This window comes from Rhinopithecus roxellana, chromosome 9 (genome assembly GCF_007565055.1).
Source record: "Rhinopithecus roxellana isolate Shanxi Qingling chromosome 9, ASM756505v1, whole genome shotgun sequence".
NCBI lineage: Eukaryota > Metazoa > Chordata > Mammalia > Primates > Cercopithecidae > Rhinopithecus > Rhinopithecus roxellana.
The window spans coordinates 7,314,248-7,337,231 of record NC_044557.1 but is presented as its reverse complement, the minus strand read 5'-3'; the positions used below and the strand labels follow the sequence as shown (position 1 = coordinate 7,337,231).

At 41.1% G+C, this 22,984-nt stretch overlaps 1 protein-coding gene and 1 pseudogene across 3 annotated transcripts in view; one reads left to right on the top strand and one right to left on the bottom strand.

Annotated features, from left to right (window-relative positions):
* Nucleotides 1-3,579: 3,579 nt before the first annotated feature.
* Nucleotides 3,580-22,984, top strand: part of POLB (DNA polymerase beta) — a 33,547-nt gene continuing 14,142 nt past the window's right edge. For 2 of the 3 annotated variants that reach the window (XM_010368037.1, XM_010368038.2), the window contains exons 1-9: nt 3,580-3,812; nt 4,139-4,196; nt 10,071-10,137; nt 14,143-14,217; nt 15,143-15,201; nt 17,993-18,042; nt 21,117-21,168; nt 22,762-22,816; nt 22,912-22,984. In XM_010368037.1, the coding sequence (XP_010366339.1) occupies nt 3,752-3,812; nt 4,139-4,196; nt 10,071-10,137; nt 14,143-14,217; nt 15,143-15,201; nt 17,993-18,042; nt 21,117-21,168; nt 22,762-22,816; nt 22,912-22,984 (550 nt within the window). In that variant the 5' untranslated portion in view covers nt 3,580-3,751. Of the gene's footprint in view, nt 3,813-4,138; nt 4,219-10,070; nt 10,138-14,142; nt 14,218-15,142; nt 15,202-17,992; nt 18,043-21,116; nt 21,169-22,761; nt 22,817-22,911 lie in introns of those variants that run through there. The other variant, XM_030937869.1, reaches the window with a different exon arrangement.
* Nucleotides 6,869-7,811, bottom strand: LOC104666044 (annotated as a pseudogene).

Here is a 22,984-nt window from a genome sequence, read left to right as displayed (position 1 = left end):
TAGACAAGAGCATCCTCCACAAATTTTCTGGGATAATCCCATCTCTATTCCTGGCATCTATTGAGATGGTTGAGTGAGTCCAAGAGTCCCATGCTTCATCTCTTCATGCCACCACACCCGGTACATTTTTCTTATTTTTGTAAAAGAGATGGGGTCTCGCCATGTTGCCCAGTCTGGTCTTGAACTCCTGGACTTGATCCTTCTGCCTCCGCCCCCCGGAGTGCTGGGATTACAGGTGGCCATGTTTGATACTTCAGCATAACTGCAATTTAAGATATTAATATTTATTGAGTACTTATATGTGGAAACAAAAATTAAGTCCCTTCTCCCATGGAGCTGGCATTGCACATTGGTGGGAGTGAGCAGGAGTGCATAATGTGCAAACCATGTGTGAAAGTTTCCAGTCCTTCTTAGTGCTGTGAAGGAAACACACACACGGTAAAAACCTGGGCCTGGGCCTGGTCCAGGAACGTGACAAGGGTGTGACTGCCAGTCTGGGACCTAAGTGATGAGAAGAAGGCAGCCAGGGAAAGACCCATACAATGAGGGGACAACACTGAGCAGGCACATGTATGCATGAAATAGGGACGTGTGTGTCCTAAACAACGAGAAAAGTGGCAAGAAATGCAGTAGGAGAGCAGGCAGGAGATGGATCACATAAGGCCTTGTGGGCCATGAAAAGGAGCTTGGAATTATTATTATTATTATTTTTTAAGACTCTCTTGTTGCCCAGACTGGAAGGCAGTAGCGCGATCTCGGCTCACTGCAGCCTCCGCCTCCAGGGTTCAAACAATTCTCCTGCCTCAGCCTCCCAAGTAGCTGGGATTACAGGCGCCCACCACTATGCCTGGCTAGTTTTGTATTTTTAGTAGAAATGGGGTTTCACCATGTTGACTAGGCTGATCTGGAACTCCTGACCTCAGATGATCCGCCTGCCTCAGCCTCCCAAAGTGCTGGAATTACAGGCGTGAGCCACTACGCCCTGCTAGGAGCTTGGATTTTATCCTAAGTGCAGTGGGAGGGTGTATAAATAAATAGGGACATATTTTGATACTACATCCTGAAAAGATCACCAGTCCTGTTTGGGGAATGTTCTGTAAGAGGACAAGAGCAGAAGCAGGAAGCCCACTGAGGAGGCTTTGGCAACAGTTCAGGAGGTTATGGAAGTTTGAGCTAGGGCAGTGGCAGCTGAGGGGTTGAGTGGTCATCCAGTTCAGCACATATTCCTGAGAGAACAGACAAGGTCTGCTGGCAGACGGGATGTGGGGTGTGAAAAGATCAATTAAGAATGACTCCTATGGGTTTGGCCTGATAGCAGGGTGGATTAAAATGCTATTAACTGATATGGGGGAAAGTTAAGGAAAAGCTGGTGGGGCAAGAGTCAGGAGTTCTTTAGGACACTTTATCTTTGAGATGCCTATAATGGACTAGAGCTATCCAGTAGACAGCCTGATGTATGAGACTGGAACTCAAGGGACAGGTCAGGACTTGAACTATGAGTTTAGGAGACTTCAAGCTAGACATGCCATTTAAACAGGTAAAACTGGACAAGGTGGAAAAGCTGGTTTGAAGATTGAAGTGTGAAGCCATTTCCCATAAAGGCTGGAGAGTGGAGGAGGAGCTGGGAACCATTGCTCATGTGCACACGCGCCTGCACACACACACGCCCTGCTGAGGAGCGGCCAGTGAGGAAAAAGGAAACTCAGAGCATGTGGAATCTTAGAAGCCAATTGAAGCAAGTTATTTCAAGAAGAAAGTTGTGAAGCAGATCAAATGTAGGTTATTCTAAGACGATAAGGACAGATAATGGATTATTTTCCTTGGTTTCTCTGGCACTAATTTTAAAAATATAATATTTGTAAAAATGGGCTGGGTGCAGTGGCTCACGCCCATAATCCTAGCCCTTTAGGAGGCCAAGGTGGGCGGATCACTTGAGGTCAGGAGTTTGAGACCAGGCTGGCCAACATGGTAAAACCCCATCTCTACTAAAAATACAAAAATTAGCTAGGCGGGGTGGCGGGATCCTGTAATCCCAGCTACTAGGGAGGCTGAGGCAGGAGAATCACTTGAACCCAGGAGGCAGAGGTTGCAGTGAGCCGAGATCTTGCCATTGAACTCTGGCCTGCGGGACAAGAGCGAAACTCTGTCTCAAAAAAACCAAAGAAAATTGTAAAAATGATCCCACAGTTCCCTACATTTGTAACTTTTAAAATTCGGAGGTAAATACATTTTTATTTAAGGAGGAATAATTCTTCAGAGCAAAATAATCTGAATATCACCTGGAATAGAGATTGGACAGAAAAAAATGTGAACGGGAAAAACTAGGACAAGTCATATATGTAAATGACAGTGAGAATAAAGAGAATTAATGAGAGTGATCATGGCTCACTGCAGCTTAACTAATCAGATAGTTAAGAAGTTGCAGGCATAAAGTTAAAAAGCAAGTACTAAATTGAGGAAAATACAAACATTTACAAAATTTTTACAAAAGCTATCCCCCATTAGAAAAATGAGTAAATGATATGAATAGGAAATTCAAAAAAAGAATTACAGATTTCCAATAAGCATAACTTAAGATATACACTGATATTGTAAGGAAACACAATCACCACAGCCTTGCTAATCAAAGAAACTAATATTTATTGGAAAATAATGGGAATTTCTAATAGACTGGGTTAGAAGACTAGAAGTGTATGTCCCAAAATGTTAATAATAGTTCAGCTGTAGGATGAGATCACTGATTTTAATTTTCTCCTTTTATACATTTTCCAGATTTCTCTACAGCAACTACATATCATTTTGTAATAAGATTTTAATTTGTCGATGCACAAAGCAATTGCCTAGAATTGCAGTTCGATATGAACCCAGGAGTTACGCTTGTAAAATTTCCATTTCTCGAGCAGATTGTAAATTTCTCAGATGTAGGTCATCATGCTATAATGAGGGTTCCATTGCTCATGATCTAGATAAAACACTTCTCCGTTTCTTGCGGTCTCTTCATTAATTTGGTCCCTACCGCAAAGGCAGGGGGATTAAAAATAAAATATCTTTTGACACTGGTTGGCAGGTGTACTAACACGTTGTGTGCGGGAGGACTCCTGTTCTCGGCATGGTTCACGCCATGGCTCACGCCGGGCTCCGGCAGCGCCCTAGTATTAAGGGGCTGCACTGGAATGTGGACTGCCCGGTATCGTTAGAGAAAGGTTTGACAGTGTGACGCCAGAGTCGCCTCTGACCTCGAACAAAACGCGCCATGCATTGGGTCGCTATTACAATGCACATTTATGTGCAGGAAGCCAACCCACCAGCGCAAGTATTGCAGAATCAAGATCGCACTCCTGTTTTCCCTTCTAAGGAAAGGATGCCAGATAAACACTGGGAAAACAGATTTAATCTCTTAGGTCAGAACTCCAGGTCTTCCCAAAGGAAGGCCCCTGGGCTGTCATTCTGAGGTGCCTATTTCCTCCGCTCCGAGTCCACGTCCACGAGTCCACGGATTCCCTCTATTCACCGGCCGCGGGCGCGCCCCTCTAGCCCCGCCCCGCCTTGTCCCGCCCCGCCCAGGACGCGTGACGTCACAACAAGCGCCGTGCGCCGCGCCCCCTGTCAGGGACAGCCATTGTTCTGCCGGTGGCGCCGGTCGCGCCGGAGCTGGGTTGCTCCTGCACCCCTGTCTAAGTCCTGGTACCTCCTTCAAGCTGGGAGAGGGCCCTGGTTCTGAACACTCTGGGGTTCTCGGGTGCAAGCCGCCATGAGCAAACGGAAGGCGCCGCAGGAGACTCTCAACGGGGGAATCACCGACATGCTCACGGGTTAGCACCGGGCCAGGCCCCGCTGGCTTTCTTCTTTCTTTCCAGCCCCTTCGCCTGCCTTTCTTCTCTCCCACCCCGACAGTCCAGTGGGTGGGGTTGGTTCCTTGCAGCGGGTCGTCTTCCGTAGGGCTCTCCCTCCGGCGCCCCTGGCTGGTTGTCAGTCCTGCCGGCGAGACCTGGGCCATCGCTTGGGCTGCTTTTGGTCTGGCCCTTGAAGGAAAAGGGTGGTCACTGTATCTTAGAGGCTACCACATGCCCTTCCAGAAAACAGTTCTCGTTTGTTTTCTCGTGGTTCTTGTTCACCCGAGCCTTCTGTTGCCTTTCAGAACTCGCAAACTTTGAGAAGAACGTGAGCCAAGCTATCCACAAGTACAATGCTTACAGGTGGGACAGTGCAGCATTCTCGGTTAGCATACATTCTGGGATACCCTGTTTGGTGTGGCAGTTAACAGGACTGAGGGCCCAGTGGATATTTGGTCCATCTGCAAGAGCGGGAAAACAAGAATCGAGGCTGATACCTTACTCAGTATTTCTTGAAGAATGTGGGCAGCGCTTTATAGGATCAGTTCAGATAAGTTCCCAATTCTGATTGCAGGTAGCTGTAGCCTGATAGGTATTTTTCTCATCATCAAACACGAATTACTAGAAATGCGGTGTAATTTTAACCATAATGAAAGACAGCGGATGAAGTCCATACTGTGAAATGCATGTGGTTCAAGGAATCACATTTTTTCTTCTGGTTGGACTGAAGCTGATCCTGTGGAATCCTGATCTCACCTTCATGGGATCCTGTCCTTGTTCATCTCACCAGGGACCTTATCCTATTCATTCTTTCCACATCCACCTGCTTCTCCTTAGCCTATATGTATGTATGTATGTAGGTATGTATGTATGTATGTTTGAGACAGGGTCTCGCTGTGGCGTGATCACGGCTCACTGCAGCTTCAATCTTCCAGCCTCAAGCGATCTTCCCACCTCAGCCTCCTGAGTGGTTGGGACTACAGGCGCATGCCACCACACCCACCTTCTTTCTTTCTTTTTTTTTTTTTTCCTTCTTTCTTTCTTTTTTTTTTCCAGTTTTTTGTAGAGACTGGGTTTTGCTATGTTGCCCAGGCTGGTCTCCCAACTCCTGAGCTCAAATGGTCCACCCACCTCGGCCTCCCAGAGTGATGGGATTCCAGGCATCAGCCTCGGTGCCAGCCCTCCTTAGCCTATAAATATGTCCAAGTCCCTCAGCTCTTAAAAGCAAAACCAAAACAAACTTAACTTCCCTCTAGCTAGTACCTTTTCTCTTTTCTCACTTTACAGTGAATCTTCTTGAAAAATCTTCATTCCTTGCCTGGACTTCTTAATACCTAATCATTTACTCATTAAGAAGTTCAGTCCTTGCCTGGACCTACCACTGCTCTGAAAATCCTCTCACCTACATCTCATCTTATTGGACTTTCAGTGGCATTCCTCCATAGCTCATGCTGTGAAAGTCTCATGACTTCTGTAGTGGCACTCTTTCTGGTCTTTCATCTCTTCTTCTGTCTTACCTTTGAATGTTGGTATAGGTTGAGCATCCCTAATCTGAAAATTTGAAAGGCTCTAAAATCTGAATAATTGCCGACATGATGACACAAGTGGAAAATTCCACATCCGATCTCATGTGGTAGGTGGCAGTCAAAATGGTCAACACCTTGTTTCATGCAAAAAATTATTAAAATGATTGTATAAGATTACCTTCAGGGTATGTGTGTAAGGTGTATGAGAAATATAAATGAATTTTGTGTTTAGACTTGGACCTCACATATCCCTAAGATATCTTCTTATGCATATGCAAATATTCTAAACCCTGAAAAAAGTTCAAAATCTGAAACAATGCTGGTCCCAGACATTTCAGATAAGGGATAATTAATCTGTGGTTCCGGGAAGTCTGCCTGCCCTTAGCCCTCTTTTCTTACTTCTGTAGTTTCCCTGACAATCTTGCCATTCTTGACTTTGAAATGCCATTTATATTGGTGACTCCAAATCTGTATCACTGGACTGTTTTCCGCATTTTTAGCCCTATGCTGTCTTTATCCCAAGTCAGCTCCCTTCTTTCATTCCCACTCCACACAGTTCAGAGCTGATTGTGCTCTGTCCTTTCCTTACTTCTGTGACTTCCTATGTAAAGTAAAATAATTGTATTATCATCTATACATTTGATCATTCAAAATCATAGAGATATTCAACTTTGTATTCTATTTGGATCGCAGCAGGCCTCAGAAAAGAGGTGTTTAGTTTGAAGAAGCTCATCAGGGGATAAGTGAGAGGGCCAGTAGTCTAGACAAATAAAATGTGCCAAAGCATTGAGACATGAAGAGTATAACGTTTTCTAGGAGTCAGAAATTCAGTTTGCTTAAGGGGTATGGTGTGAGTGGGAAATAAGTCTGGAAAAGCAGGTGATTCCCTACCACTCCTGCATGCTTCTCCCTTTCCCAATAGGCATTTCTCTTGATTGTGGCCAAAATATTCTTTTGAAAATAGTTATCTGATCTTGTCATTCAAATAATTAAATAATATTTTCTCTTTACCTTGATAAAACCCAAATACATCGTAGCATACAAAAGGCCTTTCATCTGATTCTTCTTCCGTTTTAGACTTTGCCTCACAGTGCCAATGACCTGGAACTACTTGCCTTTCCTGAAATGATCCCCTCCATAAACTGTTGTTGCCTGCTCCTTTACTTATAAATATGTCTTTTCAGATTCATCATCAGTCATGTGCTTAGAAAGAAGTTCAGATCCAAATCTAAAGGGTTATTTGTGCTATAGCAGAAGGAAAATCCAAGGTTCCAAAGACCATCCAGTATTTATGCTTTTGACTTAGCTGTACTGTCACTTCTCATCAGCATCAACTCTGAATTACATTTTGCATTGAAATTATGGACAGAATACCATCGGCGAGCTCCCAGGATGTATCCAATCTGTCAGCAGATTAACAAGCTGGATATGTGTGAAGGTGAACAAGAATTACAGGTCACTGATTTATGCTGAACTGCAATGGGAACAATGTTTTTTTTTTTTTTTTTTTTCTGTCCATAAGTTTATTGTCTTTATCTGAAAAATCCTCATAGAAAATTGTTTGGTTTAGCTCTCAGCAGCCTGCTCCTGAGCCCTGAGGAAGCTTACCTTCTTTTGAGCTATGCGATCTTTCTTCTGAGCAAGGAACATTTTGGGACTGTTCCACCTCTTCTTTTTAACTTCTTTCTTGGGCTTCTTTTCATAGACTGGATTCTCTCCTGTAGCAGCATGAGCTTTCTTATACATCTCCTCCATCATGTCTGAAGTTATGCTATTCTTTATGTATTGAGAGAACTGTTTCTTGTAAGCATCTTTGTCTTCTTCCATTAAGTAGTGCATGTAATCTGCAACATTCTGGCCTATGATGTGCTTCTGGTGTACTTCTGCATTGAATTCCTTGCTTTCAGAATCATAACCAGGGAATCATTTGGTACTGTGAGGGATAGACAAAACTCCATCCAGGTCACCAAAAACTTTATTGCCAGTGGTAATTCTCGCAAGGCCTGCATCCAAATAGCAGGTAAAGGCACTTGGTGGACCATCAATGCTTTCCACATCGTATTCATTGCCAGTCACGTCCACTTGGCCTTCATAGATCTTGTCCAATGCCAAACCTATTGAGAAGCCTGTGGGCCAGCAGCAGGCCAGTACAATACGCTGCAGCATAGTTTGTCAGGCCAACCTTCACATCGTATTTTGGCAGTTCATGTGCATATGCTGCGCAGGCTATCATATCCCCCTCTATACAGGCATAAGCAATCTGACAAATCATATCTCTGTTACATGAACTATCATCCTATATTGGGGTGTGTTGTATTTATTTTTATCCTGTATTACCAAGCATTTCTGAGCATAGTAGTTTTACCATCCTGTCATCTTTAAATTTCATTTGGTATCTCTTAAAGTAGGCCTTATTCTTAACAACTTTAACAAACTCCATCCTGTGGAACAGAGACCTGCAGGCCCAGCAGCACTAGGGGGCGGAAAGGTGGAAACAATTTTTAAAAACTGATACAGGGGCCAGGCACGGTGGCTCATATCTATAATCCCAACACTTTGGGAGGCCAAGGCGGGTGGGTGGCTTGAGCCCAGGCGTTCAAGACCAACCTGGGCAACATAGGAACACCCCATCTCCATTTAAAAAATAAATAAATTGATGCGGGGACATAAGGGAATACAATTTGAAACTACGAATTTTAAAATAGCTATCCAAGGGCTGGATGCTGTGGCTCATGCCTGTAATCCCAGCACTTTGGAAGACCAAGGCAGGTGGATAATTTGAGGTTAGGAGTTGGAAACCAGCCTGGCCAACATGGTGAAAACCTGTCTCTACTAAAAATACAAAATTGGCTGGGCACAGTGGCTCATGCCTGTAATCCCAGCACTTTGGGAGGCCAAGGCGGGCAGATCACAAGGTGATCTTAGCAAGTGAGGTTAGCAGATTGCCTGGCTAACATGGTGAAACCCCGTCTCTACTAAAAATACAAAAAATTAGGTGGCAGGCGCCTGTAGTCCCAGCTGCTCGGGAGGCTGAGGCAGGAGAATGGCGTGAACCTGGGAGGCGGAGCTTGCAGTGAGCCTAGATTGCACCACTGCACTCCAGCCTGGGCGACAGAGCGAGACTCTGCAAAAAAAAGTACAAAATAGCCAGGTGTGGAAGCACACACCTGTAATCCAGCTACTCAGGAGGCTAAGGCAGGAGAATCACTTGAACCTGGGAGGCAGAGGCTGCAGTGAGTCGAGATGGCACCACTGCACTCCAGCCTGGGCGACTCCATCTCAAAAAAAATAAAATAGGTATCCATAAGCAGATCTGGTGTCTAATAATTCAAATGTGGCACATTTTTATGAGGGAATTATGAACAATTTCTAAAAACTGGCTATTTTATAAAAGGGGACCCAGTGATAATTTCTACTCCCAAAGAAAGAAAGATAGCTAGTCTCCCCATCCCTTGAGTGTTATGTATACAATTTAAATCACTTTGTTAGTCAGCACAGATCAAAACAAGTCACTTGGTTACTCAGTACAAATCATACTCTGACGTATAGGGTTTAAATTCAGTTATTCTCAAATGTGGAGCTTTTCAAGATACTTTAAAAGTTAGACATAGCTCAGGCGCGCTGGCTCATGCCTGTAATCCCAGCACTTTTGGAGGCCATGGTGGACAGATCACAAGGTAAGGAGTTCGAGATGAGCCTGGCCAACATGGTGAAACCCTGTCTCTACTAAAAATACAAAAAAATTAGCCAGGCGTAGTGGCGCATGCCTGTAATCCCAGCTACTCGGGAGGCTGAGGGAGGAGAATTGCTTGAACACAGGAAGCGGAGGTTGCAGTGAGGGAGATCACGCCACTGCACTCCAGCCTGGGCGACAGAGCGAGACTCCGTCTCAAAAAAAAAAAAAAAAAAAAAAAAGTGGCTGGGAGCAGCAATTCACGCCTGTAATCCTAGCACTTTGGGAGGCTAAGGCGGGTGGATCACCTGAGGTTGGAGTTCGAGACCAGCCTGGCCAACATGGAGAAACCCCGTCTCTACTAAAAATACAAAAAATTACCCAGGTGTGGTGGCGGGCACCTATAATCCCAGCAACTCGGGAAGCTGAGGCAGGAGAATCGCTTGAACCCAGGAGGCAGAGGTTGTGGTGAGCTGAGATCGCGCCATTGTGCTCCAGCCTGGGCAACAAGAGCAAAACTCCGTCTCAAAAAAAATAAAAAAAGCTAGACATATAGTAGGTGGTCTGTTAGCTTATGTGAGTTTTAAGTTTCATATGGAGATAGAAAATTAGGCCAGGCACAGTGGCTCGCTCCTGTAATCCCGGCACTTTGGGAAGCCAAGGCGGGTGGATCACGAGGTCAGGAGATTGACACCATCCTGGCCAACATGGTGAAACACCATCTCCACTAAAATACAAAAAACTCCGGGTGTGGTGATGTACGCCTGTAGTCCCAGCTACTCGGGAGGCTGAGGCAAGTTAATCACTTGAACCTGGGAGGCGGAGGTTCCAGTGAGCCGAGATCACACCACTGCACTCCAGCCTGGTGACAGAGGGAGACTCCATCTCAAAAAAAAAACAAAAAACAAAAAAAAAGAAAATTAGTTATCTTGGTGAAACCATAAGCATAGATATTTGCTTGTATATATATTCCAGTTTAAGAAAAATGAAGGCCCTGCTGGATTTCTAATTGGTTTTCCTTTTTCTCTTTCCTTATAGAAAAGCAGCATCTGTTATAGCAAAATACCCATACAAAATAAAGAGTGGAGCTGAAGCTAAGAAATTGGTAAGTTAGGTAGCATGTTGATCGAAGAGTTCACACTTGTACAAATTTGGTGGGTTTCCACCAAACCAAACTTGCCTGTCTGAAGCGGCCTTGACCCACATAGGCTGATTTCATTACTCCTGATTTCTTGGAATGACATTCATGCTATTTCATACACACTTTTTCAAGCTCAAAATGTTTTCATTTGGGGGAAGATGGGTTAAAATTTTTAAAAATATTTGTAATTACAGTTTTCTTCCTCTCTGTTACAATATATACATGTACTCACATTGAATTTCAACTTGAGTGTTGGTTTTTAAGAAGGGCGACCAAGTGGCACTAGCATATCTGGTCCCCACCTATTTTTCTCTGATCCCCAAGTGTAGGAACCTGTGTGAGTTAGTTAGAGTGCGTGTTCTCCAGAGAGATCTTACTAATAAGCACATGATTAAGCCCCTTTTATTTTATGGCATTTAGCCCTGTTCTCTGTGATTTCCACGAAGCCTTGTGTACTGTGTCACAGTTTCTAGAGGGTCACATCCCTTGTTAATTTGTAATATAATACCCCTTATCTGAAATGCTTGGGAACAGAAGTATTTTGGATTTTGGATTTTTTTTTTCTTTTTGGAATATTTGTATATGGTTGAATATTCATAACCCGAAAATCCAAAATCCAAAATACTCCAATGAGCATTTCCTTTGAGTGTCATGTCAGCACTCAAAATGCTTCAGATTTTGGACATTCTGGAATGTGGATTTTTGTATTAGGGATACTCAACCTGTAATATCACTAAGAATATCCTGAGATGGTCTATCTATTGATAGTCAGATTGTTGTCTCATCTAAATCTTACTAAATGATTCAAAGTTCCTCAAATTTAAGGACCATATCTTATTCATCTTTTGTGAAAGATGTCAAATTAATATGACTTGTTTGTTTGTTTTGAGACAGAGTCTCACCCTGTTGCTCAGGCTGGAGTGCAGTGGCACGATCTTGGCTCACTGCAGCCTCCACCTCTGGGGTTCAAGTGATTCTCCTGCCTCAGCCTCCCGAGTCGCTGGGACTACAGGCATGCGCCACCACGCCCAGCTAATTTTTGTATTTTTGGTAGAGACCGAGTTTCACTATGTTGGCCAGGCTGGTCTCAAACTCCTGATCTCAGGTGATCCACTGCCTTGAGCCTCCCAGAGTGCTGGGATTACAGTTGTGAGCCACTGCGCCCAGCCTGAGATGACTTTTGATTAGTCCAGGTCCTGATAGTTATCACCTTCTTTTGTTCTTTGCCTATTAATGTTTCACAAACGTTCTCTGGAATTTAAGTATTAATATTTGATTATCTTTAACCTTCTCAGGAGATGAGCCATAATTGCCCTTTTTTTTTTTTTGAGACAGGATCTTGCTCTGTCACTCAGGCTGGAGTGCAGTGGTGGCATGCTGCAGCCCTGATCTCCAGCCAAGCAATCCTCCCATCTTAAGCCTCCTGAGTAGCTGGGACTACAGGCATGCACCACCACACTCGGATCTATCTATCTATCTATCTATCTATCTATCTATCTATCTATCTATCTACTTTTTAAAATTTCTTTGGTAGAGATTGGATCTTGTTATGTTGCCAGGCTAGTCTTGAACTCTTGAGCTCAAGTGATCCTCCTGCCTCAGCCTCCCAAAGTGCTGGGATTGCAAGTGTGAGCCACCATGCCTGGCCTATAATTGCCATTATATTTTTGCTCTTCAGAGTCATAACGTTACCATAATCTTGGACATCTTGTAATTTAGTGACAATTTGTCCACATTCAACATGTGCCACATCTTAACCTTGACTTTGTTACTCAGTACAAATCATGCTCTGATATATAGGCTTTAAATCCTTGTGGCATAGACAGTTCTCAGCATCAGTATATCCTCCTTAAATAGACTAGCCAAGTAAGTTATAAATACGTTAAACTTTAGTTCTGAGTTTCTGTCTTGGTGAACTGACCCATTGATAGTCTCAGGAACTACTCCTGCTTCCTTTCACTTCCTCTTTTATCCCTACAGTACTTCCTTTTTTATGTTTTTTGCAAATAGCCTTCTCATTTCTTAGAGAAAAGCTTCTGAAAAGCTCTGATACACTTCATCTCAAATCTGCACTTATGGTATATTCCTAAAAAGAGTACAAAGGTATCCAAAATTCCTTTTGCACAAGACTGGATGTAAAAATCTCATCATTGTTCCTTTTCACAATCATTTAAGAATCACAGAGCTGCTACTTCTTAGTAATAGAAGTAATAGATTCTTATTTCTTAGATTATCTAATCTATTACTTCTCAGTAATTCTAGAAATCTGAAATTTCCAGAATGAGTAGTTTGCCTTTTATTCCTTAATGTTAGGTATAGAAAGTAGCTTGGGTCTAAATTGCTTGAGGTCAGTATGTTATTGAGTAAAATTATTGTAGCGCTATCTGTAAAGGGAAAAATAATTACCCTTTAAAAAGCTTCTGATACAGGAAATGAGCCTGAGTAATTTCCTTTTTCTAATCTATTCTGCTTTCTAAATCTTTTGTTCGTTTCTATCTGGTAATTGCTATTTTCCAAGCTTGAATATGCTTTCAGTAATTTGGGGACATTTATTAAACATTAAATAAATCAAGAATATTGATGAGTGAACTTAGGCCTAAGAGGCAGTCAGAAATAACTGGCACACCTGTTATTAAGCATGCTGAATGTTTAACTAAAAAGGACCAATACACATGAAAAAAAGTTCAGTATTACTGATACCAAAGTTGCAAATTAAGCAAGACACTATATAGTGCCCATCAAATACATGCAGTGTGGAGAAAGATGTGAAAAAAAGAACACTCATTTACTGCCCATGAAAGTGTTGTTTGTTACAGCCTTTCCGAAGGCTGCTTTGTCAGAATGTATATATCCTTTGACCTAGCAATTCCACTTTGACATCGTTTTCCTAAGGAAACTAATAGAGATGTGTAACTACTAGGATTCATTAATTCATAATTTTTGATCACCTGTATGCCAATCACTAGGGATAAAACAATGAAAAGACAGGATCTCTGCTCTCCTAAAACTTAGATTCTAGAGAAGTGCTGCCCAATACAGCAACCACGAGCCACATTTGGCCATTGAGTTCTTGAAATGTGGATGTTGTGACTGAAGAATGGAATTTTAGATTGTAATTAATCTAAACTTAAATTGTCATATGTGGCTAGTGTACCATGTTGGAATGTGCAGTTCCAGAGCAGTGCTTCTTAGAACGAGGTGTCTAGGCCAGCAGCATCAGCGTCCCCTGAGAACTTAGGCATATTCTTGGCCCTACCCCAGACATGGTGAATGAGAAAGTCTAGGGTGGAACTCGGCATTCTGTGTTTTAACAAGTGCCCCCATGTGATGCTGATGTATGCAGAAGCTTGACAACCTCTGTTCCAAGGAATTTTATGAATATTATTATACTGTCAAATAATTGGAAACAATATACATGTTTACCTGGACGGTATTTGCTAATTAAATTATTATGCATTTATACAATGATGTACTGTGCAGCCATTAAAGATACTATTGGATTTATTTATTTATTGGTATAGAAATTTGCTCATGATGTATTAAGAACAAAGTGTGTACATCACCCAACTAATTCTGCCTATATTTGTAAGCAGAAAAGATGTCAAATAATATATACCAAATGTTGGGGAATGAGTTTACGGATGATTTTACTTTTCAGGGTAATGAAACTGAGAAGTGAATGCTCTTCTTTATGCAACTCTGTATATTCTAATTTTTCTATAACAAAAGTTAATTTTAAATAAGATATATTTATAATTATTTTGTCAGAGTTTCCCTCTTGTCATTCATGTAAGCATGCTGTCTTTGGGAGAATTTATTTTCACTGGGGTTCAATTTTCTGTGTCCTTTATTTCAAACCTTATCACTTGGTATTCATTTGTTTTTCATTTTCTGCTTTTTACTTTATCTTTTAATGATTTGGTAAGCATTATATTCATATGACTTTTATATTTCTAATTTTCCATGTAGCCTGGAGTAGGAACAAAAATTGCTGAAAAGATTGATGAGTTTTTAGCAACTGGAAAATTACGTAAACTGGAAAAGGTAAAATTTTAACTTGTTTACTTCATTAATTATAGTATCTGCCTTTATGGCCACTATGTAGCATCATTGCAGGGTGACTGATGCCATTCACTCTAGTGAGACTCACAGGAAATGAGGTGAGTGGAGTTGATGGCTTTAACTATTGTATCTTTAAAATTTTGAATATTGTTTCTATAAAATGTTCACTTGTTTTATGTGGCATTTAAGCGACTGTTAACACCTGTAGTAGAGTTGGCTCATCATTTTCAGTACTATTCAGAAAAGAGATTATAAACTTTTGACTAAAAGATCATTATCTTTTAAAATTTATTTATTTATTTTTTTGAGACGGAATCTTGCTCTGTCACCCAGGCTGGAGTGCAGTGGTGCGATCTCGGCTCACTGCAAGCTCCGCCTTCCGGGTTCATGCCATTCTCCTGCCTCAGCCTTCCGAGTAGCTGGGACTACAGGTGCCCGCCACCATGCCCGGCTAATTTTTTGTATTTTAGTAGAGACGGGGTTTCACCATGTGAGCCAGGATGGTCTCGAACTCCTGACCTCGTGATCCACCTGCTTTGGCCTCCCAAAGTGCTGGGATTATAGGCATGAGCCACTGTGCCCGGCCATCTTTTAGAATTTCTGTGTTTAAACTCTCCCAAGCATTTTTATGGTTTTATTTCACCCCTATGATAGTAATTATATCACTTCTGATCTGTTATGAATAGACCTTTTAAAAGTATTGGATAAGTTAGAGATAAGACGTCTTCAGTTACTCTGTTATTCACCTGTTACTCCTTAGGTTACCTGTGAATAATTTTGTGTGGGTCATCCAGGCAAATGTAAATAGCTCTTCATGTCTTTTAGCAGACTGATATGTTTCCAATAAGATCATTTAAGTCCTCGAAGCATTCTTAAATTATTGTCAGACTTTTTTCTTTTCTTAAAGATTCGGCAGGATGATACGAGTTCATCCATCAATTTCCTGACTCGAGTTAGTGGCATTGGGTAAGAACTATTTTTTAAGCAGACACAGTCGTCAATTGGCTTATTTTTCTTGTTAGCCAAAGTAAATTACTTGTTTCTCAAAACCTGTACTTCACCACCTCTCTACCTTAGCCATACGGTTCACCCTTCCATAGCTTAAGATCTGAGGCTGATTCTTCAGATAATGCCTCTACTGTAAAGGCCCCATCCAAGGCAAATGTTACCTCCTTCATGAAACCAGTTTGGTTCGCCAGCCAGAAAGAACCTCTCCTTCCTCTGAACTCCACTACCACTTGCTCCGTGTGCATCTATTTCCTGCTCCCTCTTGGCCTCTTTTGTTTCTATTTATATTTATCATGATATTTATCATAGCACCTCATGAATTTGGAACAAGCCCTCAATTTTTTTTTTAATTATTTTTTATTGAGACAGGGTCGGTATATTGCCCATGCAGGTCTTGAACTCCTGGGCTCAAGTGATTCTTCCTCCTCAGCCTCCCAAGTAAGGCTTGGATTATAGGTGCACACCCCCTTGCCCAGCTTCAGGCATTTTTAAATGAAGGGATTATTATCTTAAAATTTGAGCTAGTACCAAGGGGGGCTTTTTTGACACTGGCTGAAGTAAAGATTAACATTGAAATATTAAGACTTTAGTGCTCTCAGGGCCGGGCGTGGTGGCTCAAGCCTGTAATCCCAGCACTTTGGGAGGCCGAGACGGGCGGATCACGAGGTCGGGAGATCGAGACCATCCTGGCTAACACGGTGAAACCCTGTCTCTACTAAAAAATACAAAAAAAAAAAAAAAAAAAAAACAAACTAGCCGGGCGAGGTGGCGGGCACCTCTAGTCCCAGGCACTCGGGAGGCTGAGGCAGGAGAATGGCGTAAACCCGGGAGGCGGAGCTTGCAGTGAGCTGAGGTCCGGCCACTGCACTCCAGCCTGGGCGACAGAGCGAGACTCCATCTCAAAAAAAAAAAAAAAAAGAAAAGACTTTAGTGCTCTCATCTTTATGGCATGGGGCATTCCTTTAAATATAATGATTTGTTCTTTAAATGGCAGCATTTTCAGTGAAAGTTATTCTAAAACATATTAAATTCTTAAACCTAGTATATTGAAAATGAGCATGACTCCTTGGGGACTCAAGGCCATTTTAAAATTTTCATTAGAAGAATTACAATTTTTTTTTTTTTTTTAGAGATAGGGTCTGACTCTGCCATCCAGGCTGGAGTACAGTGGTGCTATTATAGCTCACTGTAACCTTGAACTCTTGGGGTAAAGTGACTCTCCTGCCTTAGTACTCCTTTTGAGTAGCTGAGACGACAGGGTTGTGCCACCGTGTGTGGCCAATTTTTGTTATTTTTTGTAGAGAAGATGTCTCCCTATGTTGCCTGGGCTGGTCTTGAATTCCTGGCCTCAAGCAATCCTCTCCCACTTCAGCCTCCCAGAATGCTGGGATTATAGGTGTGAACCACAAGGTGTTTTAGAGAGCATCTGTTATCCCTTTTTTCCAGGCAAGAGAACTGAAAGTTGAATATAGAACATGAGTAACCATGGCAGAGCCAGATTTGAACCCATATCTTCTGATTCCGAGTTCAGTTCTGTTTCTTCTATGCTGCATTGCCTTCCTAACTAACATCAGTATCAGTTTCTATATCACAATATGATGTGATGATATTTGCACAGCTTACTGAATGATATAGGTTTATTTGTCCCGAAACACTATGGCCTCAGACTGTTGTGCTTGCATGTTTATATTTGTGTGTATCCTTTTCTTTCTGTTCCCCGCTCCTGCTTTATTATGCTATAAACTGGTATGGTGAGAAGAATGTCAGGAAATCTGAGTAATGGTCCCAGTGCTAGCACCAGCTAGATTTGTGACCTTAGCAAATCGCTTCATCTTTCTAGGTTTCAGTGTCCTTCCTTATGAAATAAGAGAGAAGTTGGGTTAGTCAGTAAGGTTCCTTCTGCCCCCATCCTATAAGAGCATCTTTAGTCATTTCTGATGTTGTGATTTATTTATATGAATAAAGTGATATTTTAGAAACCTAAATCAGATTTTGTCATTGCTTTGTGCAGTGTCTTCTAATAGCTTTCCACTGCACTCAGAATAAAATCCAAACCTATCACCATGACTCTAAAAGCACAGCAGAGTGTAATACCTGTGTAGTGCTCCATAGCACTCATACCATCACTTACATCACTCTATGCATCTATGCAACAGGCCAAGCTCATGACAGCCTTAGGGCCCTTGCACTAATTGTTTCCTTTTCCCGAAATGTTTTTCTCTTTGATCCCCTAGATAGCTGGTTCTTTAGTCATTCAAACCTTAGCTTAGATATCATCTCAAAGGCCTTATGCCACTCAGTCTAAAGTAGGACCCAGCCATTCTGTCATATCATTCTATTTTAATTTATCCACCTGATATTTTTCTTGTTTATGTAACTATCTGTTGTCTCTATCTACCCACTTACATTCTTATTCCTGCTACATTTTCAGCACCCAGAAGAGTATCTGACACATAATGGCCCTTAGTAAATCTTAGTTCAATGAATGAATGGTTTTCAAGTGCCATCTGTACATGGGCACAGCAGCCGTTTAGACATCTTTTTCATGTCTGAGTTCATAGTTGTCTTCCTAATGATTGACGCTTCAATAATTCATACTTTGGATAAAGTTGAACATTACCAAAGTAGCCATGCAACATTTTAGCAGGTCTTGTTTAGCTTAATAGCAACTCTTCTTACTATTAAGACATGGTTGTTACAAGAATCCCAAGTTTCACCCAATATTGAAGTAATGCTTTTCTTTTTGTAGTCCATCTGCTGCAAGGAAGTTTGTAGATGAAGGAATTAAAACACTAGAAGGTGAGTATGACTGTAGGTCACTAATTCCAGGTTAAATATGGTCCTGAAGTACCATTAGTGCTCTAACAAACTTCAAATTGAAAAATCCATTCTCAATCAGATACAAATGATAAGATTTTCTTTTTAACTCTGCAGTAGAGTAGATATAGGGTATAGTTTATATTACCATCATAAACATTTTTAGGTTTGTAACTAACTCAGAGAAAACTAAGAAGACCAAGAACCAGGGCCAGGCATGGTGGCTTATGCCTGTAATCCCAGCACTTTGGGAGGTGGGCGGATCACTTGAGGTCAGCAGTTCGAGACCAGTCTGGCCAACGTGGTGAAATCCTATCTCTACTGAAAATACAAAATTAGTCAGGCATGGTGGCAGACACCTGTAATCCCTGCTACTTAGGAGGCTGAGGCAGGAGAATTGCTTGAACCCAGGAGGCAGAGGTTGCAGTGAGCCAAGGTGGTGCTACTGCACTCCAGCCTGGGTTACAGAGTGAGACTCCATCTCAAAAAAAAAAAAAAAAAAAAAGACCAAGAACCAATCTCTTGACCTAAAAGCAATGAAATAGTTATCATTTGCAGATTTTTCAAATATCTAAATTGCCTTTATTTCTTTTTCTTCTTTTGAGATGGAGTTTTGCTCTGTTGCCGAGGCTGGAGTGTAGTGGCGTGATCTAGGCTCACTGCAAGCTCTGCCTTCCGGGTTCATGCTATTCTACCTCAGCCTCCCAAGTAGCTGGGACTACCGGCGCCCACCACCACACCCAGCTAATTTTTTTTTTTTTTTTTTTTTTTTTTTTTTTTGGTAGAGACGGGGTTTCACCGTGTTAGCCAGGATGGTCTCGATCTGACTTCGTGATCTGCCCACCTCAGCCTCCCAAAGTGCTGGGATTACAGGCGTGAGCCACTGCGCCCGGCCCCCTTTATTTCTTTAATAAAATTTTAAGCAAGAAAATCTTGTATCAGATTAAAAGCTAAGTTATTTATCATTGAGAAAGATTCTGTAAGAGATTTGTAATGGTTTTTAAAGGGATTTTTGCTTTGAAAAAAAAGATAAAAATAGAGCCTAACAAGTAATATAAAACGTTTTCCTTAAATATAGTAATCCTTTGCGTGTAATGTATCTCTTTATACTGTTCATGGGTGTATGTACACATATGAATTCATTACAGCGTATCCTTGGCATTTGGGATTTAGTATTTGTGAGTTCAGCTGTTTGCAAGCAGTCCAGTAGTTAGGTAGGCAGGTTTTGGAGACTGACCTGGCTTTGAATCCCATCTCCACTACCTTTTTAAGAGTGGATGACCTTATTGCTTCAGTTTTCACACCTACAAAATGGGTATTTGTGCTTCATATGATTAAATGCAATAATGTATGTAAAGCCCTTAGCAGAGTGCTTCGTATATAGTAAGTACTACTTAAAAATGGTAACCAACTCTTATGAGGCATGATTAGTAATATTACTAAGTTAGGAATTTGTGTGAGCCACATTGCTAGAGAATGAACTCTACATGTGCATCTCATAGGGGGTTTATGCTTTGCTGCTTGTGGTATAGACAGCTTATATGAGAGAAATGATTGGCTAAAGGGGTCAAGAATCTGTGGGTTTCTTGGAGGTATTGAGTTGCAGCTCTTGGGAGTGTCAAGGATCAACTGTTCTGGTTTTTATATTATTTTACAATTCACAGGTAATACAACTATTGATATCTATAACTATATCTATATAACACACTCAATATTTCCACTTCAGTTTTAGTCATATACCTTAGTGTTTTCTGTGTGCACACAACCATAGGAAATATTAAGTGCTCTATGTTTCATAAAGATGCTTATTTTTCTCCATTTTATATCTCCAGAGTGAATGTGTGTATTTGTGACTATAAGGGGGCTTGTAGGAATTGCTTTTTAAGCATGTTTATCTTGCTGTTTCTTTAACAAGGCTCACAGCTGGACTCATGCCCAATAAAGGGACACCTGAATGGAACTAAGTCACTTTTAGACTTAATATGGGATGTTATGACAATTTTTAAGTTAAAAAATGCAAGTACAGTAATAGTTTTCCTTTCAACAGGATTTTTTTTTTTTTTTTTTTGGAGACAGAGTCTTGCTCTCTCTGCCCAGAAGTGCAGTGGCGTGATCTTAGCTCACTGCAACCTCTGCCACCTGGGTTCAAGCGATTTTCCTGCCTCAGCCTCCTGAGTAGCTGGGATTACAGGTGCGCACCACCGTGCCTGGCTAATTTTTGAAGTTTTAGTAGAGATGGGGTTTCACTGTGTTGGTCAGGCTGGGCTCAAACTCCTGACTTCATGATCCTCCCGCCTTGGCCTCCCAAAGTGCTGGAATTACAGGCATGAGCCACTGCACCCGGCTTAACAGGATTTTTAGCACAATGACTGCACAAATCTACTATTCAGTACTAATGGAATGAAAGAGTGAAAGAAAAAAAATATGAATAAACCTAGTTAATCAGAAAACATTCAGAAGTTGTTGTTACTACTGCTACTTTTAGAATAAATTAAACCATATTGGTTCTTATAAGGTTGTTTTTTGCTGTAGTTAGTAAAATTTGGTGTCATTCTGTTTTTTTGTTTTTTTTTTTTTTTTTTTTTTTCCTGAAATAAGGTCTCACTCTGTTGCCCAGGCTGGATTGCAGTGATGCAATCTCGGCTCACTACAGCTTCCACCTCCCGGGTTCAAGTGATTCTCTTGCCTCAGCCTCCCAAGTAGCTGGGATTACAGGGGCACACCACCGTGTCTGGCTGATTTTTTGCATTTTCAGTAGAGATGGGGTTTCACCATGTTGGCCAGGCTGGTCTCAAACTCCTGACCTCGTGATCTGCCCGCCTTGGCCTCCCAAAGTACTGGGATTACAGGTGTGAGCCACCGTGCCCAGCCCTGAAGAGTCACTTTTATGTAGCTCTTCATATCTGAAATTTTTTTCTCATTGTGTTTTCAGTCATTTCAGTGTATTTGTTCCCCAGGTGGTTCTTTATAAAAAGTCATTGAGTTTAGCATTTTTCCCCTGAAAAGCATTTAAATTAACATGTCAATTTATTTATCTTTATTTATCTTCTGTACAGATCTCAGAAAAAATGAAGATAAATTGAACCATCATCAGCGAATTGGGCTGAAGTAAGATGGCAAATTTTGTTTTGACACTTGAGATGTAAAAGTAAAATTTTTATAGACATTCTTTTATATACCACAAGGACTCTTCAAACTTAGCTAAACCACAACCATTTTCCTATTCAGAAGTGCTAAGATTTGTGGACTTCTATAGAGTATCTACCTGTGTTCACACAATGCTTTCACTTTTGCTTTCTAGTTTACTTGTTTTGAGGATTTCCCTTCTTCTTTTTACTTTAGCAGGGAACTTCCTCTTCAAATACCTAGGACTGAGTGTATCAGGCAGTCAGTGGGTTTTTATTTCATGCTCACATTGTACAAAGCACTGCACTAGGTTTGGGGTAAAGATATAGAGAGGTTGAGTATAACTTTTAAGGAGTTTTATAGTGTACCCAGGAAGATAGGACATGAATATGAAAAACTAAATTAAAAAAAGGACAAACCTCATACCTAAATAACCACATAGGGATGACTCCTAGGCATATTTCTATATCAGTATCAATAATTATTTTGTGTGCCAGATAGAGTCTGGGAACCCCCTTTCTAATTATTTACAGTTATAGTGCATAAGCACTATATGTATCTCTTCTGGCATTATATAGTGTTGTGGGTGATTCAGTTCTAATAACCTTTTGAATTTTCCTGTTGATGCTTTACCATAATATTTTAAACTTATACTACCATTCCAAAATCTTGAGCCAGTAAGAGACCTGGATGATATGATTCTTGCTTTCCTGGCATTTCTGTAGTAAATGGAGGTCTTCTGAAGAACTGGTTTGGTGAGAATTGGCTGTGAGCAGGCACTTCATCATGCTGAAGCATATGCTTAGATGTTGTTTCACACTGAGTTCCCTAACAGCCTTATTGAGATGTAATTCATATGTCCTGTAATTCATCCATTTAAAATATACAATTCAGTGACTTTTAGTATATTCACAGAGTTGTGCAACCATCACTACAGTCAGTTTTAGAACATTTTGTTATCTCAGAAAGAACCCTGTACGTATTACTAGTCATTCCCACATTGCCTCCCCCTATGCCCACCTTAGACCTAGGCAGCTGCTCATCTACTTTCTATCCCTATGGATTTGCCTATTCTGGACACTTAATGTAAATGAAGTCATACAGTATGTGGTCTTTTGTGACTGACTTCTTTCACTTAGCATATTGTTGTCTGAGTTCATCCATGTTGCAGGATAGTATTTGAAAATATAATTTTGCAGGATGTAAGAGCCGTAAATTGTAACCCCTTGCCTTGTCAGTAGAGAGCAGTCTACTTTGAAATTATGCCCTAACTTAAATGTATTTATTTACTCTTGTTACACGAATATGTAGCTTATTTGCAAATAAGTTTAGATGGAGTCTTCGAAATATTACAAAGGATGACACTTAAGGATTTTGATCCAATTTAGGAATAAACCTTCCCCCATTCACCCCACTCCCAATTTTGTTGTTGTCTTCTCAATGAATTCATTCTAGCCTTGATTTGTGAGAATGATCTGCTGGTATGGCCTGGACAATTGTTATAAAAGACAATTTAATTTTTAAGGAGATTTAAATTTTATAAAAATCTTTTGTCTACTTATTCTGTCTTTATAGATACTTTGGGGACTTTGAAAAAAGAATTCCTCGTGAAGAGATGTTACAAATGCAAGTAAGATGTGTCAAATTATATTCTTTGATTAGAATTGAGAGTGTCACTTGTGAAAAGCCATTTTGGGAATACTGACTTAATTTTTCTTCTATTAGGATATTGTACTAAATGAAGTTAAAAAAGTGGATTCTGAATACATTGCTACAGTCTGTGGCAGTTTCAGAAGAG